The sequence below is a fragment of the Exophiala oligosperma genome, assembly GCF_000835515.1.
Source record: "Exophiala oligosperma strain CBS 72588 unplaced genomic scaffold supercont1.54, whole genome shotgun sequence".
Taxonomy (NCBI): domain Eukaryota; kingdom Fungi; phylum Ascomycota; class Eurotiomycetes; order Chaetothyriales; family Herpotrichiellaceae; genus Exophiala; species Exophiala oligosperma.
In genome coordinates, this window is record NW_015622871.1 from 12,239 (window position 1) to 36,013 (window position 23,775).

The window sequence follows — 23,775 nt, forward strand, 5'->3', positions numbered from 1 at the left end:
CAGGCCGTCGTTATTCTCCTCACAATATCTGTTGCTAACAATGCCCAGTAAATCAATACGATGCCGCTGACGAATCAGTTGAGTTTCCACGGCGTATGTGGTGGCTTCTCAAAGACTTCGACTCTCGAGTCAGCTTGATGCTGGGCCGGTCACTTCGACGCACAGCTCTCCAGAAAGAGATACCGCGGCCGTTACTCGAGAGTCTACCAGACGAGGAGAAGACGTTCCGCCGAAATATCCAGGAATTTTCGTCGTTGGTGCTGGAGGCTATGGAACTTGTCAACTCGAAGAAAACACCTGCCCACGACGCATATGCGCGGACTCTGGAAGGGTATTTATTGCGGCTTCATGAACATCAAGCTCAACTCCCTCTGCTGCAACAGGAGCCTCACATAACGAATTTCTTCAGGATTGCTATTGCTGATCATCAGATCGAGGTTCAACTATTAGAGATTGTCATTCGCTGTGCTTTGATTCGATGTTTCTCGGTTGCCCCGACCATCGGAGATGAAAAAGCCGCCAAAGAAAGAAAGTTTCGTTCTTTTCACGACAATAAAACGAAGAACATGGTCAACAATCTACTCCAGTCAGCGCGAATAGTTTCCGACACCTTTGCTTACATACATGATATTGACTCAAGCATTGCTGTCTCGTCCTGGCCACGATGCTTCGGGATGTACTGCGCAGCGGTCATGCTGGCCGTGTCTCTGTTGCGACGGGAGACTGTGTTGGACGAAGACGTGTTTCGCGTGGAACGAGCTCTTGTTGTCTTTCAATGTTGTTCTGCGAGTCCTTCGCAATCTAACATGGCGCCCTCGGCGATTGCAACCTTAAGTGAACTGCTGCGGCATGTCAGATTGCTAGTGTCAGCGCGGGATGAAAGTATTTGGACGATGCCTCGTGACGAAGGAACCACATCGTCGATGCCGAGAGATGATTCACCTCCGGTCCTGTGGGAGTCACAAGATGGAAGGGCAGCGACACATGCGGATGCGAAGTGGAGAGAACAATTCAGCCTCAAACATGAAACGACATCAGTTCACCACAATGATGAGCATGGAGGAAGAATCAAGAGGAATTGGCGACATAAAAACCGGATTCCGACAGTACAAGAACCCATGACAGCTGCTGTATTGAGCTTGCAGGATGTTACCAAGCCTCAATTGACTCTACCAAAGACTACGGATGGCAAACTGACGGCAGCGATATCGAATTATGAACTATCGATGCAGAACAACGCGGCTCAGCTCTCATACCCAAACAGCGCCGTTACCTCGTTCCACCCAGGGGGTCAGATGAACTATGCACCAATGATTTGTACGCGTGCCGTCCAAATCGACTCCGCGCAACCCCTGAACCCCTATCCGTTTGCACGCCCACCAGTGTGGATTGAAGGACTAGGGTGGACAGAGCTGTGGCAGCCGCAGAATGCGCTCATGCCAGGAGAATCGCCTTTCATCTCAAATGAGCAAGGAAACCCGCAAATCCCAATACCTGACCAATATCATACAGGCATCGACAACTTTGTCCCAATGACATTTTGTTTTCCCATAGTGTCAGAAGGCTCACCACCTCAAAATGGGGCTGTTTCCGCAATCGGAGACTTCTCACACGGCTGGTATGGTCGCTGATATCACCTAGCACCAGGACACTTCATAGCTCTCCAATGAGCCATAGTACCGACGCCAAGCACTAGAGCAGACACACTAGTGGTGGTCGGAACCAATTCAGAACACTTATGTTTTCCTTGGACAGTGAGTCGCCATGAGTTTGGCGGAGATCGTCTTGGTGAGCCATTTTACGAGAAAGACCCCCATAATTTCGACAAACGAACAAGTGTAACTCGAGCGTTTCCTGCGATGATCACTCTTTCGCAAAAAACAAAAAAATGAAAAAAATGAATAAGAGAGAGTGGGTTAGAGAACGAATCTAGCCGGCGATCCGATACTCTTTTTTTATTTGGCCAAAGTACGCTGAATGGGCTGAAGGCGCTGAAGACGCTGAGTGGGCCGTCGCTAGATCGATAGTCTCGGATGTACGGACACTAAAGCTGGCGTTGGCAGGTGGTTGTTTGCTCTCTGTTGGCACCGAGACAGTATTAGGGTGGAACAGATCGAAGCGAGCGAAATCGAATCGTAGGCGGCTGCCCGTAGCCGCATCAACAAGCAATGCACTACGGAAGTGTCTAGCAAGCACTGTATAGCTACTACCTGCCTTCTGCTTATACAGTATTACTACAAGAGAAATACTAGTAGACCTAGTGCGTACTGTATCTATCCCCTTATCGCTCCGGGCTCGAAGCCAAAGTCGTGCCAAGACTTCTCGACTATGTTTGAAAAGTTCTGAGTCGGACGACGAAGTCATACCGAGACCATCATTCCAACTAGGATGTGTTATGCGCTGTCTGCTCTGCCCGAAGCAAATTGGTAATGGATCATCTCGCACGGGACGAAAATCTCCGTGAAGAGCCCCAGTCCAATCTTGGAGATCGTAGCTCAACCGCCCGCGAGACCATTGCCAAACACAGTAGGGATCCGCTACTTAGTCTGGAGTTCTCCCTCTCCGTCACATACGCCCCAGAGCCGAGCCTTGCCGTCCTCTGTCAATGACATTTCTGCGATATTGCTGCATGGGTCTTGTTCGGTATCAATTGACGTTCGTCCGTCAGGCGCATTGTGCACAGCTTTCGAGAATGATACATATGGCGGTGAAGGCGAGCAAAGATACTGACCGAAGTCATTGGCGTCTCCTACTGATGGGAATGGAAATTCAGGGAAAGATTCAACGCCTGCCGTCTCACCAGCACCAGTGCTAGGGATGGGAAAATTGGTGAAAGAGACGGCTGAAGAAAACCCGGGAGAGATTTGAGAAAACAAGCAATCATCACGAGCGTTCATCCGCCAAAGCTGCTCACGGGGAATCCTTCTCGAGTTGTGCTGAAACTCCGCTTCATTGAGAGGAGATGTGGCCGAACACTCTGCCAGCAGGGGAATAGAGCGTTCCCAACAGTGTTCGACCAGAGGGTCGGGTGAGTCGAGAATTGACAGCACTCGAGGGGAAACTGTTGGACCCGTGGCGGAAACCTTCCTTCGTAAACCGACATAGGTAGATGACGAGCTTCTCGGTTGCACCGATGATGAGACACACCCCAGAGCAAATCCTGAAGGATCATGTTCGTCGGAAGCATCCCACTTGCGGGTCACCTGGTCTTTGGAACTAACAGATTCATCCTGGTCAGGCTGATCGCTCAGACTCACGCTGGCAGCTTTACGGGCTTTTTGTCGGGATCGTATTTGGCTCAGACAATGGTCGTCGACAGGAGATTGCTGGCGAGGCTGGGGAGGGTCTCGAATGCGACGGGGTCTTCCTCTCGGTCTCCTTCTCGGTTTCCCGCTAGACTGTACTTTCCCTCGCTTCTTGGACGGAGGCTTCTCCGGCAACGGCATCACTGCCTTTTTCTGGGTACGCCGGGTTGAGATATGTTCTTTGGCGATCGAGGGAGAACGATGTTCCTGTTCTTCCTTGGTCCACCAATCGGCTGGAAGGGGCGGAATCTCGACGGTAATGTTGACCTGCCGCTGGCTGCCTGCTGTCTCCGAGAGCTTAAGAGACTTCGCCTTCTTACTGGCAAAAGCTGAAGAGGAGTCCGAGATCTGTCTTTTCTTTCCTTCTGCTTGAGCAGATTGGAGGGGGACTACGACAGCGTCAAGTGTTTGCAGCTTCGTGTCATCACCTTCTGCTCGAGGTGGCATTTTGTGGCACGAGCCGCGAGAGGAAACATCGTCTCGGCAATTCAATCCCGCTTTTGAACAATCGTGGAGTGCATGTGTGTCTTCAGGCACGATCTCGGAATGTCGCGTCGTCTGTGGAGGAGGACTATTATCGTCATGGTCTGCTACAGATGCTCCCAACGGATCTTCCTCGTGGGAGTCGTGTACTTCAAGTCGCCTCACCTCTGTCGCCTCTAAGGGTGGACCTCCGTTGCGCGGAGTTTTCAACTCGTGGGTCGATTCTCGAGTGGGCTGGCCCTTGAGCTGTTGCTTCATAGAGGCTGAGCTTCGATGTATAAAACCATCATCTCCCTTCGGGCGGGTTGTACTTTTTCTTTTGGAAACATACCGATATATTTGCTTCTTCTGTCCTTCTTCGTGAGTCGATTCGTCTCGTTTCACCTGCTCTCTTTCTGCGACAGTGAAAGGAATCTGGTGGATGTCTGCGAGGTGTTCAAAGAGCTCCTCCCAAGTCGCCTTTGCCGCAAGATCCGTGCAGCGTGGATGGGAACAAGCCCATCGCCCACGCTCGCGGAGGCTCATGTGATGACGAACATGCATTTTCCACTCGCTCGCGTTCGTGTACTGCCGGAACCGGGCGTCGGGGGCGGCATCCTTGTCACCGAGGCATTCTGGGCAGAACCCCGGCCGCAGGAGGGTATGGCGAAATTGCGCAATGTTACATTTCAGCGGCAGAGGACCCAGTTCCTCACTGGGCTGGAGATGTTCAGCCGCGTGATGCTTCCAAGAAGCTAGACTGCAGAACCACCTGGAGCATGGGAAACAGAATTCTTGAAATTGCCCGATTTTCTTGGCCGCTGCCTTTCGGCATCGATACACGTGTGACCACCACGTAGATGGGTTAAACCTGCTGTACAAAAGTTAGTGGCATTCACTAGTCGCTGACAATGGCAACCCGACCACGTACCCAATGCGTTGTTGATGGCAAATATCGCATACGTCGAGAGAACTATTCAGCCCGCGGCAGTACGTTTGCGACTTCTTGGTCTGGAGAAGTCGGACCAGATCGTCCATGATCGTCCTGCCGACCCGGTCACGGAGACTCCCTTCCTTGAACAAATTCTCGGCCAGCCGATCCCGCTCAGGCATCAACTTCCTCGTGTAGACAAAGTCCGACTCGTACGGAAAATCATCAGATATCATGAACTCTGCAGGTGGACAGGTCTGGTGAATCCTCAGTGCCCGGTCGCGTGTCTGGCGTTTCTGATCGTAGAGGCTCTGTCGCATTTTCATGTCACATCCGCGTTCATCCACGGCCGGAACTGCCTTCTGGTCGGTCGCAGCCGGCCCAAACTCTTCAAGTTGCTGCCTTCGATATTCAGGCAAAGTCGGCCAATGGTTGTAGTTTCGACGCAACGAATATCCGCGAAAGAGCTCGTGGAGCCGTTGGTTTTGACGGTCAAGTTCGAAAAAGGTGGCCTGGCCGTCCACCGTGCTGATCGTGGATTGGTACGCTGCCGCGTAGGTACCTTGATTGCGGTGGGCGCCGAATCGCATACGTTCATTGATGGAATATCCATAATCTGGTCGGTCAGCGCCCATGATTCGGCCAAACGCCTGCAATGCCCGCACTTACTGTCCACTTTAAACAGAGCCTCTCGACGAGATGCGTGAAACGTGAGGCTTTCGCGAAAGCCTGTTCGGTAACCCGCGTCCGAGAGCGCGTGATCGGCCAGAGATGTGGAAGTCAAACATTCGTCGACTGAACCGTCCGCGTAACACCGTGGGAAGATAGGCATATTCAGACAGTGATCCTCATAGTCCAGAGGAAGATGGGCCCGCCCACGGGGTTTCCTGATAGAGCAAATGTCGGCCCATGTCTTGTAATGTCGCAATGCTCCCGCTGAGAGAACCCGCGCCATCACAAACAGGACAACGTTGTAGTAGAATGGTTGACCGACCAATTCGTAGGGTATATGTTCCGGTATGGACTCAGTCAGCATTCTGAAAAACTCCCCAGACCCAGAAATAACCTACTGCTCTCGAGGTAGATTTTGAAGGCCCTTGGCCTTGTCTCGCCGGAGGTCAAACACGATCTGTGGCTGATCGGTCATCCAGACTTGATAAATTCCAATATCCTATATAAGGCGGTCAGCATATCTCGTGATCTCGTAAAGATGTTTTCCCTACACGGAAACGAAGATTCTTTTCGAACTCGCCGGCGCGAGCAGATGTCCCACAGTGGAGAAGTTGAAGACAGTGTAAACCCCACCGGTATAACTCGTGGTGGTAATCATGCCAGTCGTTCTGCCACAGCTGACGAGAAACGGCCTCGAAGTCGAGAAGAGTGTAGTTCTTGGTCGGTCGTCTCTCTCTAGACAGATCCAGGACGTTATCATGGCCCCCGTTGATGAGCTGCGAACTTGGTCAGAATCAACTTGCTCAACAGTCCAGGAACATCAACGTACATTTAGAACCGTGTCACGCAAGGGCTTCGAGAAATGGTCGCCCGCCTTCCGCTGCCAGGCGGTCATGAAGTTTTTCCAGAATGTCTCCGCGGTTGAGTCTAAGATCTTGCGCTCCTTGTCTACTCGACCCTTACCTTTCCTTCCTCTCCTGTAGAAGATGAGGAAGTCCTTCGCCGTCTTGGCCTGCAAGGGGCTCGGTGTACATCCTGGAAAGAGTTCCGAGTACTCTTGGACGAACCTGTCGAAGCATTAGAGGAGATCGCCTCGAAGCTGAAGACGTTGAGACGACGCATACAGGTCCCATTCGTGCAAGACGGTCTTGTAGTTGTTCGCTGTACCGTCCCTGACGGGTTTCAGGGTGAGGGAATCATCAGTTTCCCGCACGGCGTCTGCGAATCCGTTGGATTCCCGTAGCTTCTTGCGTTCCAGGTCTCGCGGAGTCAGAGAGATAGCCATATGACGCGCATATCTTAGCCAGTCTCAAGGAAACATAAGTTGAGTAGAAGTCACTAGGACAGGGAGACAAGAAATCCAGGATTCCGTGGACGAGAGGGGCAGCCTGGTACTAATATCATACCGTGTTCTCTCGGGTAGGCAAGGGGGGGGAACAAAGGAGGGCGACATGCAACCACGACTTCGCGGTCACGTCGACGCAGCGGCGACGGTTCTTGGGGTGTTCGGGTGCATGATGGCTGCCCCCTTTGACTGTGTGTCGCTCCATCCTGTACTGTACCGTCGACGGCGCCATTCTGCCCTTCGGTCCCACGTCGACTCTCACATCACACACGGCCGCCGCGGATTGGCCCACGCTGCCAGCAAGGGGGACGCAGCCTGGGGCACTCCGCCGACCCAGGTCGGCCTATCAGAACGGCTGACGCCCGGTGGTCGCGGGGTTGAGTCGAAGGGGAGTCGAAGGTGAGTCGAGAGTGAGTCGGGTGAGGTCGAGGTGCGCGGCGGATGAGCCGTGGAGCGCGTCGACTGTGAGGGGGGTGTGATTGGGGTGAGTCAACGGGCGAGTGAGACCGCCGAAAGCGGCAATCGACGGTCCAAGAATCTGGGACGAAATACTTTATAAGTAGTGATTCTTTTTAAATCTCTCTAGATAGATCTCCCTACTTTAGCTAGGCTATATAGCTTCTTAAGGCACACTTAAATAAGGCTTAAATTGTCATTAAGAGCTATTTAAAGGAATTTAGTAAGATTACTAAGGCTTAAATATCTCTCATTATAAAATAGTGACTAGTAAAATTATATATATAGACTTTAGCCTAATGCTTTCTCAAAAGGCGCTCTAACTAGGCTAGATTAATCTATAAGAGAAATTATCTTATGAAGCCTAGATAGTGAGTATAAAAGTCTAATCTAATTATAAAGAGAATATATAAAGTCTAATATACGCCTTTTAATACGGCTAATAGTGAGATATAAATAGAATAAATAAGTTTAGAACATTTATATATCTAGAAACTATAAGAATTATTAGCCTTAAACTAAGCCCTTACTTATCTAAACTCTCTCTATTTAAAACATTATAGAATAGCTATTATAATTAAAAGGGTAGGTCCCCTTTAGGTTACTATAAAAAAATAAAGGCTATTTAGGTATGAAGAGGCCTAAGTTAGCCTAACTCACATAGTTATAAGCGCTAAATTTGGTTAGTTTTTACTCACCTTCTCACGCCTAAAAGATATTATCTATACTACCCCTATTAAGAGGTGTAAAGTGCGTTATATCTAGTTATTTCACCACGAATTTTAATAAACTAGTGTATAAATAAATTACCGAGATTAAAAGTAGATCAGAACTAATAGTCTCTATATACTTAAGAATAATATAGATCTTAAAGACTATAGGTTAAACATTAGTGAGAGTAAGTTCTTCGCTATTTCTAGCTTAGAAGTGAGTTTATATTAGTAAGGCTACTACACTAGCTAGCTTCAGAATAAGAAGAGAAACTTTATTTATAGGATCTTAATAGCTAAGTAATAAACCATAAGGAATTAATTATTATATAGACTAGCTAAATAATTAAGGAAAACTCGTTCTGAAAAGATATATTCTAGCAATACATTAGTAGCTTTAAGTGTTTATCATAATATATCTATAATTTCGTTATCTCTTTTAGACTCCTTAACAATTAAAAGACCTTTTAATACCTAAGCATTAATAACTAAAATATTATGATTTATATAAAAGGCCATTACTAAGAGATAATCCGCTAATAGTAAATTATTTAAAGTGTAATAAGAGAACTATAACTCTTTTAATTAGGAAAGAGTATATAAATACCATTCTATAATAAAAGCTAGGTAATTTTCCGCACGTTTTCCTTACTTTAGTAGATTAATCTATAAATATTAACTATATTAGCGAGAGATAATTAGGGAGAGTGTAATAAGAGTTACGCACTAGAAGCTATTTTATCTCTATAACACTAGATATAAATTAGTCATAAATAGTCACTATTAGTTACTATCACTAGTCATTTATATATAGCGATATTTACCTTTAGAAAACACATAAATTTCGTTTAGTGATTATATTAACACTTTTCTTAGTAATGAAAGTATAAAACCATGTTCTTTTAAAGTTATAAAGATAGCGCTTTATTTATTTCTCTATCTTATCATAATATAAAGATTTAATTTCTTTAGCAATATAATTTAGTTTATCTATTCTAATCTTCTTAGCTAACTATATAATCTATTTAAGTTTAGATATTAGCATATAAGTTATCTCTTCCTATTATGAAATTCTTATATAACTTAGTTATAGCTAAGAAGGATTATCTCTTTACTTCTTATAGAGTAGAGCCTAATATTATATTAGGATAATAGCTTAAACCACTTTAAGTGACCTAATTATAATAGTAATAAACTATTTCATGGTTTCTTTAGTAAAAGCTAATAGACTAGAATAGAGAAAGTGATCGTATAGGCGCCCTAAAATAGTATAGTTAAGAGTATATATAATAGAGAAGAGAGTAAAGAACATTAAATATATAAAGTTAGGTGTATATAAACTCGAGTTAAGTAATCTAATAAAGGGGTTATAAACTATAAAGAACTTATACATTATTATCTATAGTTAGCTTAGTTATTAAAAGAAGCTTAAATAGAGCTAGGCTAAGATTTATTATAATAGTTAGATTATTTTAACCATGTTTTTACTTTTAAATATAGTGTACTAATAGAAATAAAGTTTCATATTAAAGTGATCTATTAGTCCCACTATAAGAGTATTATAGGTAGTAAACTATAGCTTTAAAATACTACCTAGCGATTAACTAGCTAATACTTTCTAATCAGTTTAATCAGTCTTTTAGGACACTATAATAATTAGGTATTATAAGATCTATAAGTGTTTAGCATTACGAACCGAAATATTTACTTACTCACGCGTTAATTAGATTAATACTTTCGCCCTAAATAAGTTTGTAGTGAAAATGGGGCCTGCTATAAGTCTTATCACCCTCGCGAGAATAACTTATATAGGTTATAACAGCGGTCACTAAGGCATTTATTAGTGAGATTAGTAAGTAATGCAGTTCTAACTTAGTAACCGCCTAGTTAGATAGCGAAAGAAAAGCTTCTTAAGGCTGGTTATAAACCTACTAGCTAATAATACTAAGTAATCTAGAGTGCACCAATATATAATAAAAGGCCTTAGGGCGAGCTAGCGCTATTATGACATATATAGTTAATACTGTGAAACTAAGTAGCGCGAATTCTAGTATTACTATAACTATCTCTTCACTGATAATGCTTTTAGTAATTCTTAATAAGAGCTTCTTCACTATGTCCAATTTACTAGCGTCATGAGAAGAGAAGAGTAAGCTTACGTATCTTTTAGGCTATATTATATATAGTAAGGGTCTATCTTACTTAGTACTCTCCCACTTTTAATCGCGATTACTCTCTAGTAGCTAGTAATAAATTTATTATAGGGATATATAGCGTAAGCTAGAACTTAGTTATATTTAGAACCTAATTAAATAGGTAGAGATACTTACTAGGGAGACTTTCGGTTATATCACTATCTCACTACCTAATAATTAAGATATACTATGCGATAAGAAGTTAAGTTATAAGGGAATAGTTACCATTTAATTTCGTGACATAAAACTAATTTTTATTTTTGCTTTTAGTTTAGATACTATTAATAATATTAGCACTAGTGTATCTACTTATATTAGCTATATTATAAGCCTTTTTAAAGGAGTAATTTACTATTATATTCTATATACTATTCTAGTGTTAATAGCATTAGGGATAATTTTAACTATAATTATTACTAGGACTTAGTTTTTACCACGATTATAGTAATAAAGTCTATAGTATTAAGACCTTCACACGCGCTATTAGCATATAAAAAGAGTGACTTAAGAGAAGAAAATAATATAACTAGTGATATATACTATATACTAGGGTAATTCTATCGTAATAATAACTAAAAGCGATTTTAACTAAATATTTAGAAGTGAGAATTTAGCGGCCTTTCGTTTAGCTAGTATTTAGCTATTTAGAATAATAGCCTAGAAACTAAGAAGGAAAAAAGATAACTATACCTTACTTAGCTATAATAGAAGTGTCATCACTAATAGCTAAGGAATTATAAATAAAAATACCGTAATAAGCGTAAATTAGAGGCTACTAAGATAATAAAAAGGGCTAGCTAGGGTACTATAGTAACTATACTAATTAATATAAGGTTAGTGTTCTTTAATAGATTATTAGCTTAACTCTATAAAAGGGCTATTCTAGGTTAAAAAGAAGAGAAAAAGGGATTAATATAAGGATTTTAGAGAATTAATAAGAAAGACCCTAATTTATAAGGGGTTTATTCTATACTTATAGAGTACCTAATAATACTTTTTACTAACTAGATATTTATATTAACGCATATAGTCACACTTTCTCATGTCTCTTTAGTTACTTTTAGTCTATATATAGAGTAGTGTCTAAATCTGTACTGCGCTATAAAGATACTAAACTCATAATAAGTACTATAGTAGTGAGAATATATAGATTATAGAATAATTATTTAGATATGCCCTAACTTCTAGTTTAGGTACCCCACTTAATTAGTTCACTTCGTAATAATATAATACCTACTACTTATGAAAGAGTAATGATTAAAATGTATAATATCTTATATAAATTTATGGTGCTAAAACTTATAAGGTAGACCTTACTATTACTATCATTATTATCCTAAGCATAGAAAGCACTTAAGTTAATCCTTTTAATTTCTTATTTATTTACCTATTCGTTTGCTTAATTAAGATAACACTATAAAGGTCACTAGAGTTAAAATCTTTAATTATTATATTACTAAGAATAATTCTTAGGGCCCACAGTTTAATCTGATATTACTAAGGGTACACACTAATAAGAGTATTATAGGACTTAAAGAGATTAGCCTTACTTATGACTTAGTGATTAAAGGTGTAGTGAGTATTTTACGCGACTTTACGCCCTTTATTATAGATAGTGACCCTATAAATGTTAAAGACTACTAGGAAAAGCTATTTTACTATATGTACTAGGGCATAGAAAATAGTCTTATTATTTATAGTGGCATTAGCGCTTATAATATTACTCTATGAGATATTCGCGGAAAGAAGCTTAATACCTTTATTTAGTAGTTACTAGGTAATAAGACTAATGATAACTTATGTATCTAGACAAGTTAAATTTAATTTGGCTAAGGCAATAAGCACTTTATAAGTACTAACTCTAAGTATTATGTAGTCATGACTAAGGCGGCTTTAGCTAAGGGCTATAACTTCCTTAAGGTTAACCCTCTCTAAGTTAAAGCGGACGGCTATAGAGGGTACTAGGCCAGTCTTAAATAGCACCGTTTTAACCTACTATATAACCATGAAGTTAAGATAGGTACCACTTAGATTCGTGCTATTCATAAGGCTATTAGGCCTAATATTAGTATTATCTACGAAATTCATTCTTTACTTAGTATAAACTTTACTATATAGTTCGCTAAAGCCATTAAGCTATATAATATCTTTTACTATAAGGAGCTAATAAATCCCCTTAATATAAAGTCTCTAAAAAAGGTCTCTAAGTATATAAGGATTCCTATTATAATAGGTAAGTATTCTTACATAAGATAGGGCTTCCGTAATCTCTTAAAGAACTAGGCATTAGGCGTTATTTAGCCTAATATCTATTTCGTTAGTGACATTACTAAATATAAAAAGGTCTATAACATAATAAATCTATATAACGTAATAATTTAGATTTATATCTATAGTAAACCAGTATTAATAGTAGCAGCACTATAGATTAAGGCTATTATCCCTAATTTCCTTATCTATAAATATCACACTTAGACGCTAAAGTAATGCGTTTATAAGCTTTATATTAATAATTATTAACTTAAGAATGGTAAATTCGAAGTCCTAAATACTTCTAAACTAGGTTAGAAACTTAATAATAAGGTATATAGAAGCTATCTTATTTATATAATTAAGTAAATCTCTTATATATAGATATTATCTATTATTAGGGAGAATTATATTGCACACGAAATTATGTATATTTTAGCCCTAGTAGGTAGTTCTTATTTATAACTAGGTATATAATAAGAATCACTACACTACTAATCCTTTTATTCTCTTAGTTCCTACTAAACTCATAAGAGTAGTGCTTAGTAGTCTAAAGTAAAATTATCTTCGCGAAATTATAATAAGTTTATATCTAGAGTAATAAAGAGACTTTAGTGTCTAACCCTAAATATATTTAACTAAATACTCTAGTTAATAAAGATTAAGAAAGGGTTTAATGCTTAAAATTATTATGCACTTCATTTTGTGCTTCTCTATATTCACTTTAATAACTATAGAGAATGTTTAAATATAGCTATAATTAGTTACTTTAGAGGATAACTTCGTGATTAAATAAGACTTTATATAAATATAGTGACCTTTAGTTCTATATATAATGCTAGTTATTATTTACGTTATATAAAAAAGACATTATTTTATCGTGAATAAATAGTAGCATTAAGGACTAATTTATATCTAATACTAACTTTATTACTATTTATAATGCTAGAAAGTAGCTTTAGAGTATAATATAGTAAAGTATTTAGGAGAAAACTTCCTAAGTCCATTTTAAGCGTTAAGGAAATAAAATCTCCCCTTTATTATTCTTTAATGCGAACATAACTAGCTCTCCCTAGATTAAAACCTAAATACTAAGTTAGAGTATATATCTAAAGTCCTTTTATATTGCTCTAGCGGTTTTAGTGTTTACTCCTATGTTCTAGGCAGTCTTTTTAAGTCTCTTCCTTTATGTTATAGTTAACTATATAGTCTTCTTACCTAATCTAGTGAACTCCTTATTCTCTCTTATAAGCATAAACTAAAGAATGGTGACGTAAACATTAGCTAATAACGCACATTTAATAATAACTCTTATTACTATGGGGTAGTTTCCCCCCTAGCTACTATAGTATATATATAGGGTCTAGATACTAGTCACGTTACTAAAGGCATTAATAAAAGCTATAGCTATAAAGCGCTTTATAGGTGGACACAGAATAGAGCTACTAATTCACGTATATAATGTGATAGTCTTAAGCTAAATAAGAGTTATTAAGAAGAGTTTAATGTATTATGCTCTAAAATTATGAGTGATTATGAAAATAATGGCGCCACTAGCTATTAAGGGTATTAGGTATATATAGAACTAGTAATAGTTACTAACCCAGTTAGAAACTTAGCTATGAACGAATAAAAGAAGGATAATAAGAATATATAAAGGTATCACTAGTAGTAGTGACACTATATAACTATATCCTAATGTTATAATAAGAGATAGAAAAGTTTTAGAAGTCTTCTATAGCCATTAAAACATAATATATAATGATAAAGAGATAAACTTTAGGGTTAGATAAAGTAAGTTTTATGCCATAAATCTAGTGCTAAAACCCTTTCTTATTTATATCTATATCCGTAGCATCTAAGGTTAAGTGATAAATCACTATAGCTTTAGCCTTAAGAGTAAGAAGGCGCCACGTTTTCGGAAAATTAGGGAGAATAATAATAAATAAGATACTAAGAGATATAGTAATAGTACCTTTAATAATATAGAGTCACTACTAAGTAAATATACTATAACTACTATTAAGAGCGTTAAGAATAGCTAATATAATAAGGCTCCTAAAGGCGCTAAAAATAGTTAAACTAGCGTAGAAAATAACTATTCTTAGAGAGATCTCTCTTTTAGTATATTATTTACTTAAGTAAAAGAGTATATTAGGGAAGAATAAGGCCTCTAAAAAAATGCTTAGTACTTATTATTCTTACTTAAGAGTATACTTTACGGGAAAGTAAGTAAGTGACCTAGGCTATTAAACTCTTTATATATATAATGGGTAACTCACTAAGAGCTCTAAGAAAGAACTACGCCACCATAATTCCTATATATCCCTTTACTTAGCTAGTTAGAGTAGAAATAAGACCTCACCTAATAGTAAAGAGTCCTAGGACCTATAATAGATAGTCACTATAGTTAAGTAGGAGATTAGAAGGGATTTACGCTAGTACCTAGCATTAAAGTTAAGATTAAAATTTAAGGGTAGATAACGATATTTATACTTATATAGAAAATAAAGAAAATACTTAGCCTAACTTAATACTAGTCTCTAGTAAGATTTAAGTCCTTTTTAAGACCTTATAGGTAACTAGCTATATAGTTATTTCTTAGGGCTAAGTAGGCATAAGCTTCTATACTTTAATACCATAATCTAAAGAGACTTTACTAATTAATATAATTCATAATATAAATAACTATTATCATTAGTAAAATAATAAGGTTAATCTTCTAGCGTAACTTTCTCTTAATTATTAATTCTTCCTAGATTAGAGTAAATAGTTAGACCTAGTTAATGTCTTTTTACTTAAGGACTATATCTTCTTTTAGGTCATTTATAATAATAGAGTTTTAAGTATTTATACTCTTTATAGTGTAGAATAGCTTAAAGAAAAGGAGCTAGAACAAAATAAATTATTAAATGTTATAATAGAGAGAATAGAATAGAATAGTAATTTTATTAACTAGGATATTTACATTAATAACTCTTTTTATACTAAAACCCTAAGAATTTCTACTATTGTGAGATCCCTTTAAAAGCTATATAAAAAGAGAATAAACTAAGAAGAATAGCTTAGTTTATTTAGATTAATATCGCTAGCTATTAACGCGAGGTTATTTAGGCGAATATTCTGAGATCGCGATCTACTTCTAAAGGTCATTATTATATTATATTAGCTAGCTCTAATAATGAAGTAAGATTATTTATTTTCTATTATTCATAATCTTATATAGTAGTTAGTATTAAAGGGTGAACTAGCTTAAGATCGCGTCTATAAGAGAATAAAGTATAGTTATCACTATCTTAATCTAAATAGCTAGCTCTATAATTAGCTTAAGGCTATTACTTATATTTAAGAGCGAGCAGTATTATCCTTAAGATTTAATACCTATTAAGAGACTTAGATAGTTACTTAGGCTTTATATTTAAGTTATAGCTTACGTGATTAAAGCCTTATAAAACCTTAATTTTATTACTAGGGCTTAAGTAGTGTGTTAGGATATAGTTCTATTTTAGCTAGATTTCTATACGCGAGATTAACTAAAAGTAGAGATAATAACTTTTAACCGTTATAAAGAGAAGTCTTTACTCTTAAGAGTTACTATTAAACGCGCTAAGGTTTATTATATTAGTGCGATAATAATCCATAAGTCCGATTAAATTATTTTAATATATTATAATATAGTTATATAGTGTATAATATTCATGAAGTAATACTTTATTAATATCTCTTTAGCTAGCTATTACTAATTATTAATATATTCATAGTAATTTGCGCTCCTAATAGCTAATAAACTAGTTCACCCTAATTATGGCTACCTCTAACTATGCCTAAGGTAACTTAGCTTAATCCCTAGTATTGAAGAAATAAGACGCTATTAAGGAAGTAACTTTAATAGCACTAAAAGAGCGTAATAAATTACCTAATAGTGGCTATAAATAGGTGTGCACCATTACTACTACTATTATTAACGTATACTCCTAGGGGTTTAGCTTAGTATACGCCATATTCTTAGCGTATTACCTTAACTACTAAGTATTTAAGGGCGTAACACGACTTAAGTACGCTTTTATAGACTCTTTAAGTCTAACCATAACCTTTCTAGTGTCCCTTATTATTACGATCGCAATATAGTGCTATAGCATTTAAAAGACCATATTTATCGGAGTTATCTTCGAAATAGCTAGTCTATTCTGCGCTAGCCTAGCCATATAAATCTAGTATTTATTCCTTACTTAGGGACTTCTCTTTAGTATAGAACTTAGTATAATGTTTATTCTTATGATCGCGATTATACTGTAGTGATTCATAATAAAAAGGTCGCTCGCTAGTGATATCTCTATATCTAGAGCAGGCCTAAAGAGTCTAATATACTCACTAGTAACTAAAGCACTCATATAATAGCTAGAACTTATATAGACGTTTTAGATCCTAGGTATCCTTACTTTCATCATTAATATATTATGTGTACTCTTAATTAGAGATCATTATAAACCGATAAAAGTTAGCTTTTAGAAAGCTACTCTAGAAGTATCACTCTTTAAAAGGGCTAACTTTAATCTTCTAATTAGGTTTAGCTACTTCACTATCTTTAAATACTTTATCTTAATCTTTAGTTTAGTAGCCTATAATATTTATATTAGACTTATATTATTCTAAGTGTCACTAATTACTAGCTTATTTAATTTAGAATAAGCTATTAGTCGGCCCCTAATTAGCTACTTTAGTGACACTATTAATTAAATTAAGATAGCTAGTGTTATCACTTTCTTAGCTAGTGCTATTATCTTAGTAGTCTAGAATATAGCCATAAACTATAGAGTACTAATTTTCTTTGCCCTAAGTGAGAGTATCGTGACAGGAAATTTTTGGGTGATTATCGCTCCCTTAGTGACGGAAGTCTTAGGCTTAAAGAAAATACTGGTAGGAATGAATGTGATATAGCTAAGCATCATTATACTGGCGACATTTTCTAAGCTAATTACTTAGATAATGATAACTAGAACTGAAAGCTATCTTAGCGCACAATTGTTTACAGGCTTTATATATATTACTACTCTTACTTATTTAGCGGTCCTATTCTAGCGGTAAAGGTGGCAATAATAATAATAATATAGTGAAGAATGCTAAAGTCACATTATTTAGGAAACTATATAGCTATAGTAGACTTAATAAGCTATCCTATTAATAGTAAAAGCCTTAATATATTTATGTAATTCCTCCTATATTATTAGCATTTAAGGGGTTTTCTATATACTTATATTAGTAGTGAATAGTTTCTAAAATATCCCTAGAGAAGAATGATTTAAGGTGTGCTATAATAGTCTAAATATAGTATTACTCTATAGAACTAAGTAGGCGCCTATTATAACATAAATAATAAATGCCTTAGTCACTTTTACCTAATGTGAGCGGTTATAGCTAGGTAATTAAGCCCCTAAATGACACACTAGCAGGTTTTAACGTCTTAAGTAATGACCTAGTATAATGCCGGCACAGCCACAGTCTCTTTATAACTTAAAGGTTAATAGGTTACACATTAGCTAGCTAATAGTGTTACTAGAATATCTTATATAGTGTTTACTCCCATTATTTTATATCTAATAATCACCTCACATTAATAGCTCTAATATATTTATTTCTTATTATCTTACCTTCACTTATTATTAAGTATTTTTAACGCTATTTCGCCCGTTATATTTATCACTACTGCCACCATAAAAGCCTAATTATTAGTCTTACATATAAGTAAGACACTAAATAGTCACCACACTATAGTTAAGACTATAGACCTAGGGCATAACTTTAGCGTCACTTTTATCTCTATATATATAAAGTTTAGTCCTATATAGAAACAATTCATTATAGCGCTTCTCACTATATATAGCTAGCTAAACATAATATTAATCACTAAAGTCCTATTAGCTATGCCTAAAATTATTGCCTAATACTATAGCATAGCTAATATAGTGAGCATTAGTAATGCGCTTTATCTTATATTTATAGGACTATTTATCTATCTTTAGGGTCTATCTATAGACATTTTTAGACGCTAAAAGGTTTAATAGACTTACTCTCTTACATTATAAAGAATATAACTTAAGGCCGTTTAGGTATATCTATACAGTATTACTCTCTTCACTATATTCTTTATTAGTATTACCTTATCCCTTAGTATTACCTCCTTCTTTATCTACTGTACCTTCACTATAGTATAGAGTACTACGCTACTTATCTTAGAATTAAGCTATATCATTAATATATATACTTTAGTATATAGGCAAGCCTTAAGATACTATAAGATATTAACCTTAGTAAATAAAGTGTGTAACTACTCTAGGATAGTTCTTAGTAGGATTAATAAGTAGTTACGCCCTTAGCCTAGTAATTAGTGGTGCTATCGTAATCTATATCTTGTGAATAGTTATATTCTAGGGGTAGGCTAGAATGGGTAAAGTCACTCTTTTACTTATTTACTTTCTACTATAAGAGACTATTCATAAGACCTATATAGTAAAGTTAAGAGGCTAAGGAGTTAATAAGGCCTTTTAAAAGATCTAGTAATAAGTAAATCTCATAATATTATTCTAGGTTTATAAGCATTATAATATGCTATTTATAGTACATTATTAAGCCTTTATAGGGATAATTTTCTAGACTTAATCTTTAAGTAATAACTATAGATCTTAGCCTTATCTACACTAGTCTAGAATATATACTTAATGTTAACGCTAGTACATTATATTCTAAATTCTCACTTAAACTTAATAACTCCCTTATAGTTTAGCCTATTATTCCTAGCCCCTAGGTTTAACTATCTTATTAAAGTCTAAATTAGAGGTCACTAGACAGACTAAAAAGTCTAATATAAGCTTTAGAAGTGTGAGTATTACTGCCCTAAAGACTAACTCCAAAGTAGTATTATCTTCCTAGGTAGTATATTATCTATCTTCATAATTCTTTATAGCTAAATAGTTAACTAAAGAATTAGAGGTATTCTTATTCCTATGGTTTACATATTCTTCTAAGGCATTATATAAACTACTGCGTTTATTAGCCTAAATGTCTATATCTTAAATATTATATAATATTAAAGTGATAGAGCGTCTAGTTAGTGGTCTCCAATCTTTTCATAAGACCTTTAGCTAATGTTTTCTTTATAGTAGCTCACTATATAATGCGTTTCATTATTATTAGTATTAGTATAGTAATATATTTATTACTAATTAACTTAATTAGTGTGAGCTAAATATTTATAGTGTTAGTAGCCTTTATTCTTATTATAGCTACTCTTATCTTTTAAACCATTAAATCTGGGGAGACCTAGCGTTTCCGGAGAATATTAATAAGTTAGTGAGAAAGTAATTACGTAAGAGTTCTCTAATAAGTATTTAGTACTTAAGCGTTTAGTTAGCGGCGGATCCCATAATTAACCTACTTTATAATATTATAACACTAATATAAGAAACACCTAATAATTTATACTCTATTAAGGTATTAAGTTTAGACTTATAAAGTTTAAGGAAAAGCCTTACTAATTAATAATAATATTTCTTAAGGTAAAGTAATACTATTATAGGCTTAGGGTCTATAATACTTTAGACAAATTATCACGAGATACTTAGAGTAAGTATTAAACTAAGTATAATCTCTAGGTAATTTAATTACTAAGGGTTTAATATAATATATTGTTAAGTTTACTCTTAATGACTATGGGGTAATTCTCTATCTATTATATAGTAAAATAAGCGTAAATTCTCTATTTAGTTAAGATATCTCTTACTATAACATAAGACTTAGGGAGTCACATAATAGGCATGGTAAAACACCTTAAATAATCGCCTATAAAATAGGCCTAGGGAGTAAAAAGTGAGCACCTAAAAGGGCTATATAAGGAGTGATTTAAGCCTAGTAAATCTTAACTTATAAAGATAAATTAGCGGAGTACTCCGCAGAGAAAACCTTTTAGCTATCTAATAGTAAGTTATTTTAGCTAATTATGCACACAGTATAGATTCTATCTAAACTAGCGCCAGTGTAGCATGGGCACAGTCTAGACTATACAGAATGAGTTAGACATGAACTAGTGTGATAATTACGGCGTATTCTGTAGGGCCACACTTAATTCTTAAATAATATCTCCGCTTAAGTACTTTCCCTGCTCAAAGTATTTAGCACTAAGTATAGACCTTTTCTCCGCTAAGGTCTTAGCCATTAGAAATTAAAGTAATAACATGATCTCATAGTTTTAACTTTCTTCAGAATAATGAACTAATGTATAGAAGAGAGATATATATACATAAGACTATTAATTCGTAATAGCGTTATATTTCCCGCTATTAAAGTTACGCAAATTTACTTAACTTCTTAAAACTTAATAACATTTTATTAATATATCTTTTAGCCTAGTAATTTCGTAAAAACGATTCTCTAAAGATTTATATTTTAATGTTAGCTTATATTATAGACTAGTTATAATAATAAGCTTAGAGGCATAGGTCTAGTTTAATTAGGGACTAACCTAGGTATACTCTTTTAATCACGAAGAAGTCTATTCGTGTTTTGCTTAGGCTCTCACTTATGACCTAGACTATACTATAACCTATTAGGGCTAAATCTATATAGTTAGGCTTAACTATAATAAGAGCTAAGTAATATTTAATAAGAAGGACCTAAATAAGACTATACCTCGCTATTATGATATAACTAAGATAGCGCTAGTAAAGAGAGACTTAGTCACTCCAGTTAAGAAAGCACTAATTAAGGCGCTATAACATCATTACTTAATGACTATAGTCCTTAATAATTTCACACCGCTAAATAAGGTGTATACTAATAAGATAAGAGAGGTGTACCGCTAATTTAGCTAAAAGGATCTAGACGTTATTACACTCTTTAGTGATACGCTTATAAACTAAAAGCTAAGGTAAATATTCGATATTTATACTAGTAAGGTAATCTCTTTATTACCTATATATAAGGTATAAGCAGTACTTAAGTATGGCCTAGTATAGCCTAAGGTCTAGAGCTACCTAAGAGTGCCCTATCTATATATTTATCTTATAAAGAGATTTAATACCTTAGAAGTTACGCTAGTAGCCTATAATATTATTTATAAGCTTATCCTAAATACTAGCTATATAGTATATATATCTATCTATATTAATGTTCTTATTAGCGAATATTAACGGTTAATACTATATAACTATAAGGCTACTATCGCTAATAATAAGTTTTTCGCCATTTATAGTGACATTAACTTCTATAGCTTTTACTAACTTTATAACTACTATTTACTTATATATATAGCGATACTAGCTAGCTAGTTTAAGGTCACTCTAGAGTCTATAGAGCGTATAAAAAAGATTATCACGAAAGAAATATTACGGCTTAAATCACTACCTATAGCTAACTAGCTTAAATTCTTCTTAGCTATATATATATATATATTAATTCGGTTCAGCTTTTAGAACGAGCTAAAGAGACTCTTAATCCTTAAAGATAAAGAGCTATACTATATAATTATTATTATAATATACTATAAGAAGAGAATTATGTATATATTAATAAACGATCTTAAGAATACTAATATATAACGCGAGTTATTCCGGAAAGTAATACTACTTATACTAGAGAGTTAGCTTAACTTCCCTAACTATATTATTAATGTACTAAAAGTGATGAATACTATACTAGATAGCGAGATTAAGTACCGCTAATAGAACTATAAGGTCACGTTCGAATCGCTCTAGGAGACTATCTAGCATAAGGACGCCCTTATATATATAGAGCCTTAGGGGTGAATACTGCCTACGAGACACACCTATAAAGTCTTATCTTTTAAGTAAAGTTTAGTTAAGTAGACTAGCTTAGTTTACACTAAAGATCTAGGCTTAGTTAAAAACTTAACATAAGCACATTAATACCTTAAGAATATATAAGCGCTACATAAATACCATAAATATTTAGTCCGACTTAAGCATAAGGTTAAGGTTATAATCATTAAGTAAATACTCACGCTAATGGCAGCTAAGGCTAATATCTCTATTGTTTTATCTTACTTTTACCGTTTAGGTTAGCTAATAGAGAGTAAATTAGAGAATATATACAGTAAAACATAATAAAAGAGCTAATAAGAGAAGGGTAAGTACGTAATATTTAATAAGTAAGACATCCCAGATTCTTAGGAGCCGACTTCCTCCTTGGGTGCGCACCTCTTGCCCTTTCGCTCACCCCAATCACACCTCTAACACTCTCGCTTCACACCCACCAGTCCCCTTGACTCACCCGCAGCTCACCTCGACTCACCCGCAACCACGGCGATGATAGGTTCGGGACGGAGGACTCGACAATGCGTGGTTCGAACCGGGTCGCAGCGACGCTGCCCGGCGAGGACCACCCTGCATTTTCGGCGGGGGGTGTTCAGGGTAGCGTCGAGCGACTTGTTCCCCCCAGCGATTAATGCCGCACGCACGTATAAAGGGGGGATCTGCCCGCGCTGCAACTGAAACGGTCGGTTGGTCTCCCAACTTACAGAACCTCGCCTTTTCGTGGGTTATCAGGGACCGGCTGAATGCGGTACGGTCCTACCCTCGTTGACATGTGAGAGCCGATGGCCTCCTACATTTTATCCCCTGCTTACTTGATTGATTTAGTGGCCCCTCTAAAGTGCTCAAGGTTCACCATGGAGGATCGACTCGCTGCTCGAAGACAGGCGGAACAGGACAGGCTTCGCGAAAAGCGGAATTTCCGCCACTGGGAAAGCCAGGCTACGGATGAAGTAGTTCTGAAGCCCATCAAGCCGAAAACCGAGAACGGTTATAACAGGATGCTCGACGCATGGGATAAGTGAGCCACTTCCAGTCGGTCTGGGAGACGACCGTATTGACACGGTGTTAGGTTTAGCGCTCGGCGCCGTGGCGCCTCCCCCTTCCACTTAAAGACGCTCAAACAGTTCTTGAAATGGTACTGCGACGGACGGAAGGGTCGTATCCCCGCGGCGGACGACGACGACGAAGACGACGGCGTAGACGACGGCGAAGGGGAGGAAGACGCCGACAGAGAGCTTCGAATGACGCAGGACTCCGTCTACACATGTTGGAAGAGCTTCCTATCAGGGTGGCAACGCCGAGAGACAACGTCCTTTCCGAAGCATATTCAGACCACGATCAAGACTGTAAGCTCCTCTATCGATAGTCTCCCAAACATAAGGTCAACGCTCAATGCCTTATACTCTCTAGCTTGTCTACGGCGGTGACAACAACTACCTAAACCTAAGAACAATACAGCGTCCGGCTCGAAATTTCACCGTCATAGACCACAAAGTTTGCGTTGGTCAACTTTGGGGAAACGACTGGCACGACTTCTACTGTGAATCATACCGCGTCCGTCTTCACCTGATGCAGCTCCTACACGCGAATACATCTGCTCGAACCGCGGAATACGTAATGAACCT

At 37.1% G+C, this 23,775-nt stretch overlaps 3 protein-coding genes across 3 annotated transcripts; 1 reads left to right on the top strand and 2 right to left on the bottom strand.

Annotated features, from left to right (window-relative positions):
- Positions 1 to 2,287: 2,287 nt before the first annotated feature.
- On the bottom strand, positions 2,288 to 5,734 carry PV06_11714 (uncharacterized protein; the record flags this gene model as incomplete). The annotated part of the gene is made up of 3 exons (XM_016413426.1): positions 2,288 to 4,641; positions 4,699 to 5,314; positions 5,368 to 5,734. 3 exons carry the CDS (start codon positions 5,732 to 5,734, stop codon positions 2,538 to 2,540), a joined length of 3,087 nt encoding a protein of 1,028 aa, XP_016256194.1. The 3' UTR covers positions 2,288 to 2,537.
- A 30-nt stretch (positions 5,735 to 5,764) lies between these two features.
- Positions 5,765 to 6,675, bottom strand: PV06_11715 (uncharacterized protein; the record flags this gene model as incomplete). Its single annotated transcript, XM_016413427.1, has 4 exons — positions 6,495 to 6,675; positions 6,200 to 6,437; positions 5,922 to 6,146; positions 5,765 to 5,869 (listed from the first exon to the last, which is right to left on the bottom strand). Exons 1-4 carry the CDS (start codon positions 6,653 to 6,655, stop codon positions 5,765 to 5,767), a joined length of 729 nt encoding a protein of 242 aa, XP_016256195.1. The 5' UTR covers positions 6,656 to 6,675.
- A 16,329-nt stretch (positions 6,676 to 23,004) lies between these two features.
- On the top strand, positions 23,005 to 23,720 carry PV06_11716 (uncharacterized protein; the record flags this gene model as incomplete). The annotated part of the gene is made up of 3 exons (XM_016413428.1): positions 23,005 to 23,168; positions 23,220 to 23,496; positions 23,637 to 23,720. The coding sequence occupies 3 exons, from the start codon at positions 23,005 to 23,007 to the stop codon at positions 23,718 to 23,720; spliced, it is 525 nt and encodes a 174-aa protein (XP_016256196.1).
- Positions 23,721 to 23,775: the final 55 nt, after the last annotated feature.